General features: G+C 56.4%; 7 protein-coding genes across 7 annotated transcripts; 4 read left to right on the top strand and 3 right to left on the bottom strand.

The window, feature by feature from the left end:
• Positions 1–574: 574 nt before the first annotated feature.
• On the top strand, positions 575–2,888 carry B0I36DRAFT_348974 (major facilitator superfamily domain-containing protein; the record flags this gene model as incomplete). The annotated part of the gene is made up of 7 exons (XM_046156746.1): positions 575–789; positions 860–1,210; positions 1,264–1,373; positions 1,448–1,722; positions 1,789–2,347; positions 2,461–2,672; positions 2,730–2,888. The coding sequence occupies 7 exons, from the start codon at positions 575–577 to the stop codon at positions 2,886–2,888; spliced, it is 1,881 nt and encodes a 626-aa protein (XP_046012468.1).
• An 88-nt stretch (positions 2,889–2,976) lies between these two features.
• B0I36DRAFT_113992 (uncharacterized protein) lies at positions 2,977–4,239 on the bottom strand. The gene is made up of 2 exons (XM_046147932.1): positions 4,022–4,239; positions 2,977–3,940 (listed from the first exon to the last, which is right to left on the bottom strand). Exons 1-2 carry the CDS (start codon positions 4,142–4,144, stop codon positions 3,251–3,253), a joined length of 813 nt encoding a protein of 270 aa, XP_046012467.1. The 5' UTR covers positions 4,145–4,239; the 3' UTR covers positions 2,977–3,250.
• A 131-nt stretch (positions 4,240–4,370) lies between these two features.
• On the top strand, positions 4,371–6,233 carry B0I36DRAFT_322451 (L-rhamnonate dehydratase). Its single transcript, XM_046153850.1, has one exon. The coding sequence runs from the start codon at positions 4,715–4,717 to the stop codon at positions 6,035–6,037; it is 1,323 nt and encodes a 440-aa protein (XP_046012466.1). The 5' UTR covers positions 4,371–4,714; the 3' UTR covers positions 6,038–6,233.
• Positions 6,234–6,716: 483 nt separating this feature from the next.
• Positions 6,717–9,798, top strand: B0I36DRAFT_362597 (fungal-specific transcription factor domain-containing protein; the record flags this gene model as incomplete). The annotated part of the gene is made up of 3 exons (XM_046158681.1): positions 6,717–6,994; positions 7,188–7,212; positions 7,291–9,798. 3 exons carry the CDS (start codon positions 6,717–6,719, stop codon positions 9,796–9,798), a joined length of 2,811 nt encoding a protein of 936 aa, XP_046012465.1.
• A 253-nt stretch (positions 9,799–10,051) lies between these two features.
• Positions 10,052–11,949, bottom strand: B0I36DRAFT_267326 (HAD-like domain-containing protein). Its single transcript, XM_046151229.1, has 2 exons — positions 11,477–11,949; positions 10,052–11,404 (listed from the first exon to the last, which is right to left on the bottom strand). The coding sequence occupies exons 1-2, from the start codon at positions 11,818–11,820 to the stop codon at positions 10,390–10,392; spliced, it is 1,359 nt and encodes a 452-aa protein (XP_046012464.1). The 5' UTR covers positions 11,821–11,949; the 3' UTR covers positions 10,052–10,389.
• Positions 11,950–12,299: 350 nt separating this feature from the next.
• On the top strand, positions 12,300–13,900 carry B0I36DRAFT_408997 (uncharacterized protein; the record flags this gene model as incomplete). Its single annotated transcript, XM_046161886.1, has 2 exons — positions 12,300–12,461; positions 13,340–13,900. 2 exons carry the CDS (start codon positions 12,300–12,302, stop codon positions 13,826–13,828), a joined length of 651 nt encoding a protein of 216 aa, XP_046012463.1. The 3' UTR covers positions 13,829–13,900.
• Positions 13,901–16,461: 2,561 nt separating this feature from the next.
• B0I36DRAFT_113969 (serine hydroxymethyltransferase) lies at positions 16,462–18,406 on the bottom strand. The gene is made up of 2 exons (XM_046147931.1): positions 18,047–18,406; positions 16,462–17,973 (listed from the first exon to the last, which is right to left on the bottom strand). Exons 1-2 carry the CDS (start codon positions 18,167–18,169, stop codon positions 16,543–16,545), a joined length of 1,554 nt encoding a protein of 517 aa, XP_046012462.1. The 5' UTR covers positions 18,170–18,406; the 3' UTR covers positions 16,462–16,542.
• Positions 18,407–18,459: the final 53 nt, after the last annotated feature.

Below are 18,459 nucleotides of genomic sequence, written 5' to 3'. Positions count from 1 at the left end.
GCCGTGCCGCACTTTTATGCAGCAGCCGCCTAAACAACTGCAGGCTGTGTCGGCAATGCCCCGTCCACCGCTTACGCCCGTGTCCACCGCAAGTCAATCCCTTGAATAACGGTTCCCTGTTCAGAAAAGGCGGTAGCACAGGTGCAGTCGTTCCTACTCGTTTGACCACTGCGCACTGGATCTCAAGACCACCTCAGTGCTCGATGAACCCCACGATACGCCTTGGCCCTTCGGGACGCATTCCGGCGTGCGTCGCCTCCTCGCAGCCAACCCGTCGGAAAGCGAGAGTTCGTCATCAGCGCCCGCATCACACTGGCGGCGTCTCCCCGGTCTCGGGGCCGAGTGGGGCCCCCACTCCTCTATCCTCTCCTGCACCGGCCAACGATCAAACGGCTCTTCTTCTTTGGCCGGCGGCACCGCCATCACGCCGAGCTTGTTCTCCCCCAACTTTTGAACCCTTTTGAAATTGGTCCTTGGTGCTGCCGGCTCGTTAAGCCTTCCCTCCGTACCTGGCCTTGCGTGATTCGTGTCGCTTGCCTGCATGCACTCTGCGTGCATTCCATGTGCGTAGACCATGGCAAGCAGATCATCAGAAACTACGCCGCTTCTTGGCCCTGGTAGCGCGGTTGAGGCTCGGGATGCACACTCGGCCGCTCCACCGCAGGTGCTGCACGAGCCGTCAGGAACAGCCTCGATCACAGCCAGAATATCTTCCATTCTGGGCCCAGCCAACCGTATCTTGCTTGCTGGGTTTTTGATGAGCTTCACCCTGGGCATTACCCAAGTGCCGTAAGTGCTCCAGTGCGTCACGGCGGCTGATTTCATGGCGTCCGGCCGACTAACACGGCGCTTGATATAGCATCCTTTATGTCTTCCGTATGATGGAATGCGACCGTTTCTACACGCACAACCCACCCTACGATGGCCCATGGGAGGACCGGTGTCATCGTCGTGAGATCAACGCCGGGACCGCTCAGCAGGTGTCCATCCTCGGCATGTCAACCTCCTTCAGCGGCGTCTTCAACCTCTTTGTCTGCGGCTACTTCATCAAGCTCTGGGGTCCTCGCTGGGCTTACGTCTCCCAGACCTCGCTCCTGGGCTTTCGGGTGTCGACCCAGATCCTTGCCGTCACCATTGGCGGACGAACAGGGGAAATTGTGTTCCAAGCTTGTCAGGCCATTGGCATCATTGGTGGACCTCGCGGTTATCAGTGAGTCGGATTGTGCATTGTTTGCAGCGCCAGAAACCCCTAACACGATACAGGCTCGTCCTCAACACTTCTGTAGCCGAGGTCGTCGCGGCTCGGGACCGCACAGCTGTATTCGGCCGGCTTCAAGGAGCAATCATGCTCGGCACCGCCTTTGGCTTTTTACGTAAGATTATCCGACTTCCTGCATCGAGACATGAAGTTCTCCAGCCCTCCAGCTAACAACCACATGAACACCAGTGGGTGGTGTTCTTGGAGACCTCTATGGCATAAGGCGACCTTTCGAGGTTGCATTTTTCCTCTACGTCATTTCCACCATATATGGGGCCATATTTATGCCAACGGAAATTGCCAAGAGCAAAAAGAACGGAACCACGGCGCCGAAGAAAGTCGGCATTGCGGCATTCTTTGCGCCTCTTCGGGTCATCGTGCCACATAAATATAGGCTGGCGTCCGGCAAGGTTATTACAAATTACGGACTTATCTTCCTTGCGACTGGTCTGTTTCTCGGAGTGGTACGTCACGAGCCATTTTGTATCAATTGTGGTTTCTCCCCGTGTGTTAACCTTGTATACGGGTAGTTCGCTTCTGGCTATTGCCCAACGCTGCTGCAGCTTTACGCTACAGCATCGTTCAACTGGAGCACGACCGAGAACGGCTACCTAATGTTTGGAAATGCATTAGTCAGAGGCATGTTCCTGATAGTCATCTTCCCGCGCGTCATATCCGGCGGCAGAATATGGTTCAACGGCGGCGGACCTCCTGATGCATCAATTGCTGGAAATGGTGCCACTATTTCCTCCTCCGCCACGACGATCGTTGCTGCCAATGATGATGACGACGTGGAAGAACGGGCAAGCATCAAAGCGGGCAAAGACACCCTACCCACGGATCCCATGGACTTCCCTGCCGCCGAGGGGCTAGAGGTGCCACAAGAACCTCTGCTATCCCCGCAGGCATCTCACCAGCAGACGTACGGTGCTGCCAACCAACCGACCGACGACAGTGCGACAAAGCAAGACGACGAGGAAGACTGGGGCATCGAGTTTGATTTGTTCTTTGTGCGATGGAGTCTCGTCATTGACTCACTTGTGACATTTTTTGCAGGCTTCTCGTCGCAAGGGTGGCATGTCTATCTCGGTGAGCACGACAGTCCTTTCCTGCGCTAACTGATCGCCTTTTGCGCCATTGATTGTTTTGCGATTACCCCCAACAGATTTAGAAAGGGCTTTGCTAACAAGCACTCGCTCCAGCCGGCTTCGTCCTCCCTTTCGCTTCAGGCTCAGCGCCAGCCGCCAAAGGCTTGTTGTCTGAACTCTGCCCGCCCGAGCAGCGTGGAGATGCACTCAGCGGCATCACTCTCGTTGAGAGTATGGCCACGTTGCTCACCCAAGGTCTCTTTGGTGTCATTTTTGCCGCCATGTCCGAGATCGATCAGCCGCGGCTGACCTTCTTCTGCAATGCGGTAAGTTGTTGCATGGGATATTGATAGCATATGATGTGGCTAACATTATGGTTGCAGGGTTTTGCTGTGTTGGGGTTCATTGTGCTGTTCATGGCCAGACTTCCGCCTGCCGGAAGCAAGCGCATAGATGATCACAACGACGATAACTCAACAGACCCTCTGCTATCATCAGCTGCGGCAGCTTCTTCTGCTGCTACAAATGGAGGACAAAGATAAGGTTCCCAAAAAGATAATTAAAAGGGGGGCACGATGATTTGAGATTAACCGTGCAATAAAATCGGTTTGAAAGTCCATGTTATAGAACTGTAGAATATCTTCATTCAGAAAAGAATTTGTCCTAAATTGGATACTCTGAGTCCTTTTCTTGCCGAGATGCCCCCATACTCAACCAATGTGGCTTGTTTGGAGACGGACCAACACGAGAGGTTGCCACGCTTACAGCGAGCAGGGTTGTATTTCACGACTCAACCCTCGGAAGCCATATTGGCCAGGGAGATCACTCAGCCGCTAGTGGTTGTACTTTTCGATGGTGAGAATTGGACTGCCTATGCGGTCACTGCCGAATTGTTGTGAACTGCTTATTGCAAGTTGACGAAAAGACCGCCGTCGACCAGGAGTTGTGCACCTGTGACATATCCACTGAGCTCTTCACAGGCCAGGAAAACCGCTGGCCCGGCGAGATCATGCGGAACGCCGGTACGACCCAGCGGTATGCGACCCTCCATGTACTCGCGCTTTGTGTCATCGGCCAGATCCTCTTCGTTCAGCTGTGTCCGCACAGTGCCTGGCAGCAGGGCGTTGCAGCGGATGCCATACTTGCCAAGGGCAACGGCAGTACTTTGCATAAGGGAGGTCACGCCGGCTTTAGTTGGGGTGTAATGTGTCTGCAAGCCGCCGCCAACGAGGGCCGAGATACTCGAGAGTCCGATGATGGAGCCTCCAGTGGGCGACTGTTGGAGAGCCATGTGCCGAGCGGCAGCCTGGACCACGTAAAAGGCGCCATCGAGATTGACACGGACCGTGTTGCTAAAGAGGTCTGGCTCCATTGACAGGAACTCGGCAAACTGGCAGACGCCAGCGTTGCTGACACAGATATCGAGGCGGCCACCGAACTTGGCCACGGCGTGGCTCACGAGAGCAGTCCCCGTGGCCGGGTCGCGCACATCGCCGGGCAGGTGCTCGAGCAAACCTGCCGTTGCAGACTCCTGCTTGATTCTCTGTGCTTCGGCAAGGAGAGACTCGAGATGAGGTTTGTCCCGAGGGAGATCCTGATTCGGGGAGGTCGTGGTGAGTCACGGGCGGACGCCTCGAGGAAGTTGCAAGGAGGCACTGTCACAAAGATGACTTACAAGGTGGTTGACAACGACATTGGCACCTTGCCTAAGATACTCGAGCGCAATGGCTCTCCCGATGCCGGTGGTGCCACCAGTGATGATGGCAGTCTTGCCTTGGAGCAGGTTGGTGGCCGGCATCTTGCAGGACAGCTGCGAGGCGTGATTCGTGCTTCGAATTTGTCTTACATGGCGAGGATCCGGTAGCCTCAAGGTCGCTCGCTAATAGACACGACACAACCCCGGTGACAGAGGGCTTCAGGTGGGCGCATCCAGGGTCTCCGATGGTGGGGAAGAAAGTATGGTTCGCGTGCCCCGCGTTTCGGGCCATCTTAGCCCGACTCTCCCGGGGACAAAGTCGGCCATGACCGTCTCAGTGCATCGGACAAGCTGTGCCCGACAAGCCAATGCCAATTCTCGCTCGGAAGCCACTATGCTCTCGAGGTTCGGCCTCGGTCTCTCTGCTCGGACCAGAGCTTGTCCACATTGGTGACATGCTCCCGGCAACCTATGGAATTCGCAGTGGTTCCCCGCGCTGTCCCGTATGCGGAGTCAGGTCGCTTCTGGCCATGCCCACGTACCTGACTTCGAATCTCCTTCTCCAACTTCTTCCTCTTCTTCTGCCAATGGTTTAGAGGCGCAGTGTTCTTCGTCGTCCTTCACTTTCTCACCAATTTCTCCTCCTTACCATTCCTCTCTGGACCATCACACATGATGGCATCCGTACGCGAATTCCCCACGATCAAGGCCGTCCGGTCGTTCGTCATTGGCGGTGTTGGCTCTGGCGGCGATTACCACAACGTCAAAGGCGGCCACTGGCTCATAGACTCGGACATCTCTACACCCTGCTCCATCTGGGACCAGTACAAGAAGTCTCGCACCTCATGGGGCATCAATGTCCTCGGCTCCTTCCTCGTCGAGATTGAAGCCTCGGATGGAACAATCGGTTTCGCCACCGGCTTCGGCGGTCCTCCGGGCTGCTGGCTTGTCCACCAGCACTTTGAGCGTTTCCTCATCGGTGCCGACCCTCGCAACACAAACCTGCTCTTCGAGCAGATGTACCGCGCCTCCATGTTCTACGGCCGTAAGGGCCTTCCTATCGCCGTCATCTCCGTCATCGACTTAGCAATCTGGGACCTCTTGGGCAAGCTACGCAACGAGCCCGTCTACCGTCTCATCGGCGGCGCTGCTCGCGAGCGTCTCAACTTCTACTGCACTGGTCCAGAGCCTACGGCCGCCAAGGCGATGGGCTTCTGGGGTGCCAAGGTGCCGTTGCCCTTCTGCCCCGCTGACGGCCATGAGGGCATGCGTAAGAACGTCGAGTTCCTGCGCAAGCACCGCGAGAGCGTCGGTCCCGACTTTCCCATCATGGTCGATTGCTATATGAGTCTCAACGTCGAGTACACCATTGAGATTGCCGAGCGGTGCAAGGACCTTGATATCGGCTGGTGGGAGGAGTGTCTGTCCCCCGACGACACGGATGGATTTGAACAGATCAAACGTGCGCACCCAACCATCAAGTTCACCACCGGCGAGCACGAGTACTCGCGCTACGGTTTCCGCAAGCTCATCGAGGGCCGCAACCTCGCCATCATTCAGCCCGATGTCATGTGGCTCGGTGGCCTGACAGAGCTGCTCAAGGTCTCGGCCATGGCGGCTGCCTACGACATCCCCGTCGTGCCGCATGCCAGCGGCCCGTACAGCTACCATTTTGTGATTTCACAGCCCAACACTCCCTTCCAGGAGTATCTAGCCAACTCGCCCGACGGCAAGAGCGTGTTGCCCGTGTTTGGCGATCTCTTCCTCGACGAGCCTATCCCGACCAAGGGGTTTCTGACGACGGCAGACCTCGACAAGCCCGGCTTCGGCCTCACCCTCAACCCAGCAGCAAGGGCCAAGCTCATCCCTGCCGACTACCTTTTGACGCCGCCGCCGCCGCCAGGTCTCAAACCGGCCGAGACCACTACAGCATCCGAGGAAGACAAGGGCTTGGTCGAGAAGTTAACTGAAGGTGTCAAGAGCATGAATACTTGATTTTCTCGAGGTGGAAGCAGAGAAAGACAGAGGCGGAAAAGTGTAGAACTGTTGGCGTTCTAACCCTGGGAAGTTTGGGTTTGGTTTCATTTGTTTACACTGCCTGGCTGACTGGCTGGACGTTCTACATCGCATGACATCTTTAGAGAATGACCAAACTTGACTGATATGCAATGGCATGTTGTCCGAACCAGGCTTCCGTAAGCGTAACCATGCAATGCACACGCGAAATGGCGACTGGCTGACATCCCTGGCCCAAAAAGTGCGACCTCGGCACGCGGAATGATGGCGAGCGAGGAGCCCCACGCACGGCTGGGGCGCACTCTGTAGAACCAGCCAGGGCACACTCTGGGGCTGGTTGGAGAAAGCAGTGCGGGGCAATACCTTCCCCAGAATCTGAATGGCGGCTCGTGCTCGCTGGAGGGCATTGACGCGGGCCGGGCTGGTCCTCTCCTCCTGCGCCGGGGCGCCGTCCTCTGTGCAACATTACCCCGAAGCAACTCTCTTCGCTCCACTCCCACTCACAACCCTCGGAACACACACACCACACATCCACAGACGCAGATAGTGGCAATTACCCCGAGTCGCTGTACGACTCGCGGCGCCCCGACTTGCCAGTTGCGCTCCGGCCTGCTCTCCCGAGCTCCCGAGGCCGGCTCTCGGCTGGCTTGACCTCGCCATGCAAGCCAGGGACGCCGCGCAGGGCCTGACCGCGTCCGGCGCGCCCATCCAGCACCATCAGCAACGGCACCACTATCAACCCCAGCATCGCCTCTCGACGTCGTCGGCCGGCATGCCCGGGTTAAGTGGCCCCGGCCGGGACCTTCTTGCCGCTGCTGCGGCCGCCGCCAACGGCCACAGTGACGAAGGCAGCGGCGACGACCTTGACGACGACCACGACTCCCCTGACGGCCACTCTTCTCGCCTCGGCAAGCGCAAGCGGCCCATCTCTGTCTCGTACGTCTGAGTCCACCAAGTCCACGTCCACCATGTCTTCCATATCCCCAACCGCATCGCGACTCGTCTTTGCCACCCCCGTCAAGCGGTCGCCCAGCCCTGCCAGTACACCCTTCTCCACAGCAACCCGTACTGCCGCTCCCACCGAACCCCTAGGGATAATTGCCCACACTGACGCATCTGACCTGCCCAGATGTGAATGCTGCAAGCAGCGAAAGGTATGCAATTCCTGCCTTCGTCCTCAAGCGCAGCAACCACAAACATTCCGTGGAACTGCCAGACTAACTTGGGATCAGGTGAAATGCGATCGTGGCCAACCGTCATGCGGCTGGTGCAAGCGTAATGGCGTCTTCTGCGAATATCGCGAGCGCAAGAAACCCGGTCTGCGCGCTGGCTATGGCCGAGAGCTGGAGCAGCGCCTCGACAAGCTTGAAGAGATCCTTAGGTCACATTCCGAAATCATCCAGACAACGCTCTCAGCCTACGCCGGCTCTTCGGCTGCCCACAATGACCACCATCACCCCCAGCATCCAGCAGCCCCTCCCAGCGTGCGGACTAGCAATACTAGTCTACCCAGCGATCATGGCACACCTCGTGACACAAGCATGTTCCGGCCGCCCACTGGCGGCATGACAGGTGATCCCATGCGGACTCCACAGGCGGAGACCGCATTGTTTCTCCAGAAGCCCTCTTCGTATGCGCAGGCAACGCAAGCCATGGATTTCGGAATGCCCTCCATACATTCCAGCCACGACAGCTTACCATCTCACCTCTCTATTGCCGGCGTCTCTCCAACAAGCCATATGGGCAGCCTGCAACCCAGTGCCGCTACTCACGAGTACTACGGCACTGGTCATTCTGCCCATCAACAGCAACAGCAGCCGCAACAGCAAGCACTTTCATCCTCAGGTATCACCATACCGCCAGGTCAAAGCCAAATCTCTGCCGACCAGGACCTGCCACCATACGACTTGCTCTACGCCCTAACAGATCTCTATTTCAAGCATATTAATACCTGGTGCCCGATTCTGCACAGGAAGTCGACATTGGACTCTCTATTTGGGCCCTCGACTCTAGACGAGACAGATCGGGTGCTCTTGTACGCGATCGTTGCTACAACACTCAGATACTCGACTGATCCCCGTCTAACATCGGAGAGACGGCAACATTACCACACGATTTCCAAGCAAAAGGTCATCCTTTATGGCATGGAACACTCATCAGTAAAAAGCTTACAAGCCCTTGTCATTTTGGCGCTCGACCTCTGTGGTGACAGCAACGGGCCGCCTGGTTGGAATATTATGGCTTTGATCACACGCTCAGTTGTCCAGCTTGGCTTGGCGGTCGAGAGCACATCTTTCATGGTGTCACCGAATTTCACCTCGATTTATACTCTGCGTGCCATGATCTTGCCAGAGTCGAAGGATTTCATTGAAGACGAGTCACGGCGACGGTTGTTTTGGATGGTTTACTTACTCGATCGCTATGCTACACTAGCAACGGCATTCGATTTTGCGTTGGAGGACAAGGAGATTGATCGCACATTGCCCTGCCGAGACGACCTGTGGATCAAGAACCAGAAAGTTGAGACCAGATGGTTTCACTACGAGGGCGACCTTTCGGACCAGCCCGACCATAACACGAACAAGCCTGAGAACTTGGGCGCCTTCTCATACTACATCGAGATTCTAGGCATCCTGGCCAGGATTCACAAGTTCCTCAAGCAGCCAGTCGACATTAGCGCACTTAGCGACGTCGAGCAATGGCAGCTGCGATATAAAGAGCTCGACCAGCTCATGACGAGCTGGAAGTTCGGCCTGCCTGGAGAATATGGCAACATGGCCAAATTGTTTCAGCCTGGCTTTAGCAAGACACTGAGCTGCGCGTGGGTGATGCTACATGCGACTTACCACACGGCCGTGATGCGCCTGCACTCCTCAGCCGCATACCCAACGACCAGGTCGCCTATATTTACTCCTTCGTACAGCGCCAGTCAGCGGTGCCATGGAGCTGTCGAGAACGTTGTAGCGCTTGCGGAAGTCGTGGTCCAAAGCAACATGCTACACAAGCTCGGCCCGCCCTTTGCCTTTACACTCTGGGTCTCTGCCCGATTGCTGCTTGTGCATGGGTCTACTGTAGAGCACACCGTTTCCCCGCGCATTGCGTTCTTGGTCGATACACTGAGAGAGATGGGTCGGTATTGGCCTGTGGCAGATCGTTACTGCCGCTTGCTTCAGCGCGTGCTGGACGAGCACAACGACTTCGAGGCGTCAGTCAATAGTCCTAGTGCGCACGGAAAATCAGCGGGCAACGTCACTCACAACAACAGAGGCATGGGTGGAAGTGGTGCAGCAGGGGACTCGCGCGACACGCCGTCATCCGTCAAGATCCTGGCGGATATGCGGCGTACGGCGTTCGACCTCGATTTCCTGATCAGTCGACAGCCACGCCACATTGCAGGCGCTCCGAGCCGGCTGCCGAGCGTTACCCCTGTACGGACGCCGGCATCAGCGGAGCTGGAGTACCTGGACGTCTTTGACTTCTTCAATGTACCTCGGCTGCCTTTTGGTGGTAATGGCCATGGCAATGGAGAGCACTCGTCAAGCGCAAACAACAACGGAGCCAACGGCAATGGTGTCGCAGCAGATGGTGAGGATGCAGCTGGCCTGGACGGCATCGCTGAAGCACCGTCAAGTGGGGGCAATGACGGCAAGAATCAGACCTCGGGCAGCTTGGCAAATGAATTCAATATCGTCAATTTCACTATGGACGTGGAGAGCGACTGGTTCAAGCAACAACCCTGACCGTAATTGTCTAGTACGCGATGATCTGTATAAAAATGATCAGCAGATAGCAGCTCAGTTTAAAATTTTGATCGAAATGAACCACGGCAATGTTCACTGGCCGAAGACCAGTTCTGACGATCTGATGAGAAATGCAGTAAATCCAGCAAGAGAGGTGCATGTGCGACAGCCACAATGTAGAATTAAGGTCGCCGCTTTCTCCAATCACTTTTCTTTTCACCACGGGCACAGCAGCGTCTGGGAAGATTTGTGTGAAGTACACTGTTGACGTTCAAACTATCTGTGGACCTCTCTAGGTGCCAGGTGTGGCCTCCGGCGCTCGGGGGGTATCTTGAGCGCGCGCGAAACCAGATTTTCAGTCTGTAAGTGAGAAAATTGTGTCCCAAAGGTGCTACTGGAGAAGAGAAATAAAAGAACACCAATACCAAGAATCCTGTTGCATGTTCATCCCAATCTAGTGCAAAAAACAAATCATCTGGGTCTATAGTTGTCGAAGTCCGGTCGAGAATTGAAGGAGTAAACGATCGCTGATGCTTCATGTGCTTCGTGAAAATGGTGGGAAGGCAGTCTGGTGTCCCTGCTTGAGGTGGCTTAGATGGCAAAAATCTCAATCTCGCGCTCCTCGTCCGGGCTCCAGATGGCCATCTCGGGAGCCTTGTCCAGGCGGAGCTTAGGCATACCCTTGAGCACGGGCTTGCGAGCGCGGATCTTGTCTTGTTGGCGAGCCATCTCGCGCTCAATGCCGTGGTTGACGGCGTCGAGCACGGTGTTGACAGTGACGCGGGGCTTGTAGGCAGGCTCGGTACCCTCCTGGTAGACGCCAGTCTTGACCAGGACCGAGTACCAATCATTTGGAGCTTGTTCGTTGAAACGGTTGGTACCGCGGATGTCGCTCTCAGGTGTGTCGCCGACAAAATAGACGGTTCCGGGGGGCGCATTGAGACCATGCTCGTTTTTGCGCCACCTCTTGAGCAGTCTCTGAGCGAACTCAAAGGTGCTGATCTGGGGCTTGCCAAACGCGTGAGTGGTCAGAGTCTTGCCCTTGGTGACCTCCTTGAAGGTGTACTCGACAATGCCGCGGAGAGCACCCATTCCGAGGCGGACGTTGTCGTGGGCGGCAGACCAGACGACATCGTTGTGAGAGAAGTAGATTGGGGGACCCTCGTCAAAGGTTTCAGAAAGAGTACCGACACGGCCACCCTTGGACATGGCCAGGTCAAGAATAATCTGAAGGTCGCCAGCCCAGTCACGGGAATCGGCGAAAATAAAGATAGCCTCGATCGTGACCTGACTGAAGTCGCGCTCCTTGGAGTTGGCGTACTCCTCCTCAGTCAGCTTGCGGAAGGGGGTTGTTGCGCTGTTGTGCTTGATGATGTCGCCAGGAGTGACGACGTCCTTGAAGCCGTATCCCTGGGCGACCTCGCGGCACTTTTCGCCCTCGCCACCAACGACCAAAACGGTGCCGTACTTGTTGGCCATCTCTGACATGGGGGTGTGGCCACAGATGAACTGGGCAGGAGAGATATCAACCTCAAGCTGCTTGGAGAGATCGTTGCAACGCTCCTCCTCGGTCTTGCCGCCACCGTTGGTGAGGAAGATGTAGGGACTATGCAGAGCATAATGTTAGCAGGTCGTACTAAACGATACAGCTACCCGTTCAGGTCCTGTGGAGACTTACATCTTCATGTTGTACTTGTTGTCGCCGTTCAGGACCTTCATGGCCTCGATGGCCTCGGGGATAGGCCGTCCGCCGCGGACAAGGACGCCATCAATGTCAAAGGCAAAGGCGAAGCTGTCGGCGACAAGATCCTCCTCGCCTGGACTGACGACCGAGTCTGAATCCGACGTGGGTGGGGAGTTACTGCCAGACGGGCTGAGAGTGGGCGTATCGCGCTCAGATGGGGTGTCATTGGAGTCGCCTCTGAGCAGACGCTTCGCAAGGTCGACTCTGGCGGTCTCAATCTCCTCCGCGAAGCTGCCTCGGTGAAAAGAGGGCTTCTCTGGTGCTGGTTGCAACGACATGGTTGTGGAGTGAGGGTCGTGCTGCTAATATGGGTCTAGAACACGGAACTGCGAGGACAGCAGGATTGCACGAATGGCAGAGAGAAGGATGGGCAGAGCAGAAGCTGACTCGAGTGCCCGATGAGATGGAGAGATATGTGGACGGAGCGGGTCTGGGGAGCTGATCTGGGGATAAACAAGTGTATATATACACGGGATCGGCCACAGAAGAGGACGAGCCGGGAGGCAGCTGCGTGAGCCGAACATGTCGGGCAAGTCGCATGCCCATCATCATCATCATCATCACTATCATCCTCGCCATGGCTGTCCGAAGAGGCTCCACGCGGTGGAGACTGGTGGTGTGGTGCGGCCATTTCTCTGGCTACAGGAACAATATCTGGTCGTGGAGGGGCAAAAGGGTGGATAAGGACAGTGGAACTGCCGCCCCACTGACGCTCGGGCGAGGCAGACGAAGCAGGCAAGTACTTTGAGGTACTTTGATGGGCGCTGGAAAACCGCAGCCCCCGGAGCAAGGTAATATTCAGAACTTTGACACCAACCTGCCGTGGTTGAGCAAGCCTGGCGGACGAGGCTGGGAGCCTGATGGCCAATGCAGACCATACGTCAGGCTACCTGTGCCGGGCCAGGGTTCGCGACGCAAGGTGAGTGTGAGCGCAGGCGGTAGCATTCTCTGGCACACCCGTCTGCAGTCAGCCGCTGGCGTCCTCGCAAGGGTAGCACAGGTGTGGGCGCAGCCGGCGAGTCAAGAACCCCAGCGAGGGGGTGTCTAAGTACCTGTTAAGTCGAGCTGTGCTCGCTCGTCACAGAAATGGGGCCGGCACCATCGGCCGCCATCGACGAATCACCACGGCCAGTGTACTCATCCCAGACAGATGTCCATGCTCAGTAGCCCGTCTGGGGGTCGTAGGATGGCGAGCATGGTTGTACACATGGTACCTGTGGCAAGCTGATTGCCCATGGCCGAGTCAAGCGAGCCATGTTGGCTGGCAGCACCATGCATGTCCAGCGGGCGCAGCCCCTGAATATCACGGGACGAAGGGATGTCAGGAGCGCTGCCCTGCGGATCCTGAGAATGAGCAGACTGATTGACGGGCGTCTCCGGTTTTTCCGCCGTTGTGATATCCAGTCAGACCGTTCCAAGTTGCACGAGCCGGACGCCGTTGTTTGGAACTCCAACCAGAAACCGACGGCGAGGTTGACGCAGGGGCCACCAGGAGCCGCCAAGGAGTGCCCAAACAGGCAAGCCCCGTCGCCCACGATGGAGCTGGTGGGGCACGCCTGACGTCACAGTGCTGCAGGACAGTGGACCCTTGCCAGAGCCCCGCGCCTGCCCCAAACAGGCACCGCCTCCTGCTCGGCCCGACACCCACCACGTCGATTCAGCGGAAAACCTCGCGCTGCAGAGAGCTGGATGTTCTCGAGCCCTAGCCTGCAAGGCAGAGCCAGTGGGCGACTGCGTGTCTCAAATCTAAGCGCGCCCAGGCACACAAGGAACTTACCTGCAACAGGCGTGCGGTAGCCAGGGAGCGGCGTGGCGGCCGCTAAACACAATGGCGCACGGCAACATCCTCAGGGTCCTGCAGGCAGGCCTTTGCCGTACCGCAGCTCGGTGCTGCTGTGCCGTGTCGCTGCAGATGCCCAGACGGACACGGGCACTGACTGCATGGTGGCACACGGTGATCCTGCCGGACCTGGCTGTCTTGTCACCCTCGACCGTGCGGCGTGCGACGTGCCCGCGTTAAGACGCCGACCCGAGCACCGGGCCCCAAACGTCCCCCGCGTACGCCAGGCTTCGCTGGAGCCATCCTCCACCTCCGCGCTCCTCCATAATATCCCGCATCTCCAATGTATATGCTCACTGGCCGTGCGCTCATCTGGCTCTCCACCGCCTATCCTTGGGTCACCCTGCGAGCCACCCCTCATTCCCATCCATGTGCCCACGGGAAACTGCACCGCCGAGCGCAAACGGCATGACAACTTGCTGATCCTAGACCGACGACCGCCGTAACCCGGCGTGTTTGGCGGACTTGTGGGCCCATGAAGAGGGGGTCACACACCTGCCTGCCCTTATCTCAGGGCTACTTGACAATAGCAGTTCAAAGATGCGGTGGAGGGCTTACGCGAATGGCAGCAGGTACTTGTGTTGGTGCTTCATGATGGGCACTCGCAGAGTGAGTCAGGCTCGCCACGAAAGGCATATGTCTGCCAAGAGATCTGGAAATTTTCTTTGGTGATCCGACGCCACACTGCAACATGCTGAGCGCGCCCTGCCGGGCTCTCTTGAGCCTCAGCGGCACACCGGGCGATCATCACACAGGGGCACCCAGGGTCCTGCAAGCGAGCGCCGGAGCCCCAAATGAGCAGAGCAGTCTCTTCGCCTGCCACCCCGTTACATACTCAGTACTTTGAGTGCTTTCGTAGGTACTCTTAGAGAACGGTGATCATGCGCTGCAGGCCAATCATAGACATGCTCGCAATCTCACCTGTCCGTGATTCCACACATCCGCGTTGTGTGAGTCTCGCTCGATAACATGCAGAAAGGCTTATCAGCGCAAAACGTCGAGTGTCCTACTTGCAGACTTCTAGGTTCCAACCCCCTTTTGAAAATACAGGCCAGTCGATTCGATAACGGAATTGACGGTCTCACAAGTGCAGCCCTCACGACGTGTCACCGCAACAATGACATGCCTGCCTGCAGGACCTACCTCAAGATACCCTCCCTGCCCGGGGTGCCTTACTATCTGAGCTGCGGATCTTCGCCATGCCGGCACATGATTTTGTTTATTTGTTTGTCTGACACATGGCATGCCATGATCCCGAGGTTCACAGTTGCATCATAAGGTACTAGGAGAAGGAGAGAAAAGAACCATTGGCTCGTGGATGGGAGCGATCAAAGATTCAGCCTGGCACGAGCGACACGCAGGAGGAAATGAGATCGCCGGCAACGACACTCATACTCACATGCTATTGTGTAGCTTGTCCGCAGAAGTATCCCAGAGCACTTTGTATGTTGGAATATGCATGGTGGCGGAAACGTGTACATGATCTGTAGGACAAGTACGTTATTAGCGTCACCATGCAGGCGATAAGCACTGACCCGGCCGTGACTGACGAGAGGTGGGTCCGCCCATTGCGACAACCTGAGGCCGACGTCTACAGTATTCAGAAGTAGTTTCGGCATTGCCAAAAATGACATGCGATTTCGTAGAGCACCGTGGCAGCATGACTCTGACCATTCGCTTGAACATGGAGGCCGTTCCAAGGGTGCACATTGTCAGCTCGGCGGGCGGATCCCTGTATGCCATCATTTGCGCAGGGGCCAGCTTGTCCTTCCTTCCCATCCTCGTCACCCTCAATTGTCTCTCGCGACCAGGCGAATGCAATAAAGAAGACTGTTGATCTGCACCCGACAGCTTCGGCCCACTTTGCTCACCGGATTTCAGTGCCCACGACAAATCAAGGTCCCTCAGCACAGGAACCAGGGCGGCGTCGTCAGTGGCTGACTTCCAGCCCGTTGGGGACAAAATCCCGTGATTTGGTCAACTTGCCAGGCTCAAAGGCAAACCGACATACAGTAAGCACCATGATCGGTACTATCTATGCAGTCTGCAACACAGGTGCATTGTGCAAAATGATGCTCATGAAGATGATGATTGCTTCCTTTCTTCCAAGGAGGCTTGCTTGCATGCACAGAGTGCCCGGCGGAGGTGTGCGCTAGACGGAATAGGAGCACTCCTACGACAGTGTCACATCAACTAGACCGAGCTGACAACAAAGTTCTCTCCGGAGGAGCGTGGGTCCTAGCACCAGGCTACAATAATCTACGCGAGTAATTTGTATATTCGATGAATCTTAGCCGCTGCCTTTTCACACTGGCTATGCCGTTTATTGATGGGCGCGACAAGGCTAAGCCAAATCAACGTAGGTAGTGCCGCAGCATGTAAATTGTTAAAGTAGCTCGATGTACACAAGGCAGTCCGCGATGCCGCCCACCTGCAAGGGGCCTGGAAAACTTTATTAAGTGGAATGACCTACTCTGGCATACAATACTTGTACTGTGCTATGACGACACGCGCCTCGAAGAAGCCATGGACACGTGCTGTCGTCAACAACCACGGGATGTTTATTGGACAGACAGATTGAGCTTCACGGTCCGCCACAAGCCGCCTTTATTGAACAGCTCCTCGGCGGAAGTACAAGAGCGGTAGCCTCGCAAGCACGATGGCACTTGTCTGTCGAGCAGAGCTTGAAATGTAAAGAGCATATTCTTTTAGTGATGTGTGGCTTTCCAAACCACGAAACGCCAGATGCTTCTTCGCACTATAATACCTCAAAATCCACCCCAACGATGCGGTCTGATACAGACGCCTTTCCTAAGTCACGTCTCCGCAGTTGATGCGAATTACTTTTCCGTCTCGTAACCTTGCGACGCCTAGTGTAAATCGGCCTCGGCGGATCGACCACTTCCCCAGACTTGTACGCGGGTATCAGTCCCAGGGGTGTCTCGATCCACCCACCAGAGCCGCACGAGCCTACAGACGTGCTATCAGGGCTCCGTAGCTTCAGGTCAAGGTCGGTGAGGCCCATCTTTGTGCTTCCTCGCAGAAAGTACGTCCTGCGATCCATTCCAGAACGCATACGTCATTCTCGCAGCGTCTAGTGGTCTCGAACCGTTCCACGAGGTCAGGCACACCCTCTGAAAATGGGCCATCCACTAGCTTCTCAGGCCGACTCGTCCCATGGCAAAGGATACGTGCCAACCCAGTCAGCAACCTCGGCACGCAGTTGGACGATCTCGGCGTCATCCTCGCCGCTACCGAGATGATCAAAAAAGAACTTGAGTTTATACTTGTCCCCCTTTTCCTCGGCTGCCTTACGAGCAGCCTTGTCTACCCTGGCGGCGATTGTCACGGACCTGTCGACAATATCGGCCACACGGGAGAAATCGTTCTCGGTGAAGCCGCGTGTCGTCATTGCTGGTGTACCGATGCGGAGGCCACCAGGAATCATGGCGGACTTATCGCCAGGAACAGTGTTCTTGTTACTGGCCACCCCAACAAGCTCAAGGACGCGCTCAACTCGCGCGCCGTCGACTCCTTGTGGCTTGAGATCGACAAGCACAAGGTGGTTGTCCGTACCGCCACTTACAATTTTGTAGCCGAGGCCACCGTTCGTCTTCGACTCGCCAAGACGGTTGGCGAGGGCCTGCGCGTTCAGAAGTACCTGCTCCTGGTAGACCTTGAAATCCTGGGCCTGAGCTTGTTTCAGTGCGACGGACAAGGCAGTGATTGTGTGGTTGTGGGGGCCACCCTGGTGGCCTGGAAAGACGGACGCGTTGATTGGGCCCTCCAGATCGTACATAATCTCTTGCTTTGTCTTGGGATTCGTCCTCCTAACACCCTTGCGGTAAAAGATCATGGCGCCACGCGGGCCGCGAAGACTCTTGTGCGTGGTCGTTGTGACGATGTCTGAGAACGCAAAGGGGCTGGGTAGGACCTTGGCTGCAACAAGACCTGAAATATGGGCCATATCAGACATGAGGTAGGCGTTGACCTTGTCTGCAGTCTCCTTCATCCGTTTATAGTCAATCAGTCGACTGTACGCACTGGCACCCGCCACTATGATCTTTGGCCGGACTATCGTGGCCATCTCATCAAGCTTGTCGTAGTCGATGAGTCCTGTCTCCTCGTCCAGGCGATAGGGAATAGTTTCGAAATACTTGGACACGGCAGAGATCTTCTTTGTTGGGGTCTGATAACCATGGGAGAGGTGCCCGCCGTGGGGCAGGTCGAGGCCCATTAGGCGATCGTGGGTGTTCATCAGGGCAGAGTAAACATAGAGATTGGCAGGGGCGCCGGACAGAGACTGCACGTTGACACCCCATTCCTTGTCGCTGAGGCCGAAGGTTTCCAGTGCTCTTTGCTGGCAAAGCCGCTCAGATTGGTCGATGAACTCATTGCCTGAGTAGTAGCGGGCACCGGGATAACCCTCTGAGTACTTGTTCTGCATGGGGCTGCCGAGAGCATCGAGTACGGCCATGGATGTAAAGTTCTCGGAAGGAATCAGGTTGATCGAGTGTTTCTGGCGGTTCTTTTCCTTCTCGATGATATCATATACCGTGGAGTCGGCCTCGCGGAGATGTGCAGACAGAAGCTGCCAGTCAGGGCACCAGTTAATCATAGACCCCGAAGCGGTAGCATGGAACAGTAACATGATGGTGACATACCTTCTGCTGTCCGTCTGCGGGCGCAGACTGCCACCGGCGCGCGATAAAATGATGGGTGGGAGAAGCACGATTCGGGAGGGCTCGCAGGGCGCGAGCGCCGCCGCGATAGAGAGCAGATGCCATTGCTCAATGTCGGTTGCACCCAGCTGGGCTAGATTACCATGCTCCGAGGGTTGTAAGTCCGGGTGTGACGGAGAGGAAGTTGCAGCTGTCCTGCTCTTGTCGCGACAGGCAGGCTGCTCAGATGGGGTGTGGTCAAAGAAGGCCACAAGTGGTGATTCGGTAAGCTCAACTGGGTGGTGGTTGGCAGCGCCGAGTCCGAGTCGGAGCAGCTTTGAGCTCAACGTCGAAGTGGGGAGATATTAGCGGCAATCCCAGGGTAATCGAGGCAAGAGTGATGCATGCCTGCGGGT

Source organism: Microdochium trichocladiopsis, assembly GCF_020744255.1.
Source record: "Microdochium trichocladiopsis strain MPI-CAGE-CH-0230 chromosome Unknown B0I36scaffold_5, whole genome shotgun sequence".
NCBI classification, from domain to species: domain Eukaryota; kingdom Fungi; phylum Ascomycota; class Sordariomycetes; order Xylariales; family Microdochiaceae; genus Microdochium; species Microdochium trichocladiopsis.
This window is presented reverse-complemented; position numbering and strand designations above follow the sequence as displayed.

Excerpts from the sequence above, each read along its gene's own strand:
- B0I36DRAFT_113992 (XM_046147932.1), bottom strand. The coding sequence starts at position 4,144 with ATGCCGGCCACCAACCTGCTCCAAGGCAAGACTGCCATCATCACTGGT. Across the intron at positions 3,941-4,021 it reads ATGTCGTTGTCAACCACCTT|GATCTCCCTCGGGACAAACC; the intron begins GTAAGTCATCTT and ends TCCCCGAATCAG.
- B0I36DRAFT_322451 (XM_046153850.1), top strand. The coding sequence starts at position 4,715 with ATGATGGCATCCGTACGCGAATTCCCCACGATCAAGGCCGTCCGGTCG.
- B0I36DRAFT_113969 (XM_046147931.1), bottom strand. The coding sequence starts at position 18,169 with ATGGCATCTGCTCTCTATCGCGGCGGCGCTCGCGCCCTGCGAGCCCTC. Across the intron at positions 17,974-18,046 it reads CCGCAGACGGACAGCAGAAG|CTTCTGTCTGCACATCTCCG; the intron begins GTATGTCACCAT and ends CCTGACTGGCAG.
- B0I36DRAFT_267326 (XM_046151229.1), bottom strand. The coding sequence starts at position 11,820 with ATGTCGTTGCAACCAGCACCAGAGAAGCCCTCTTTTCACCGAGGCAGC. Across the intron at positions 11,405-11,476 it reads AACAAGTACAACATGAAGAT|TCCCTACATCTTCCTCACCA; the intron begins GTAAGTCTCCAC and ends TGCTCTGCATAG.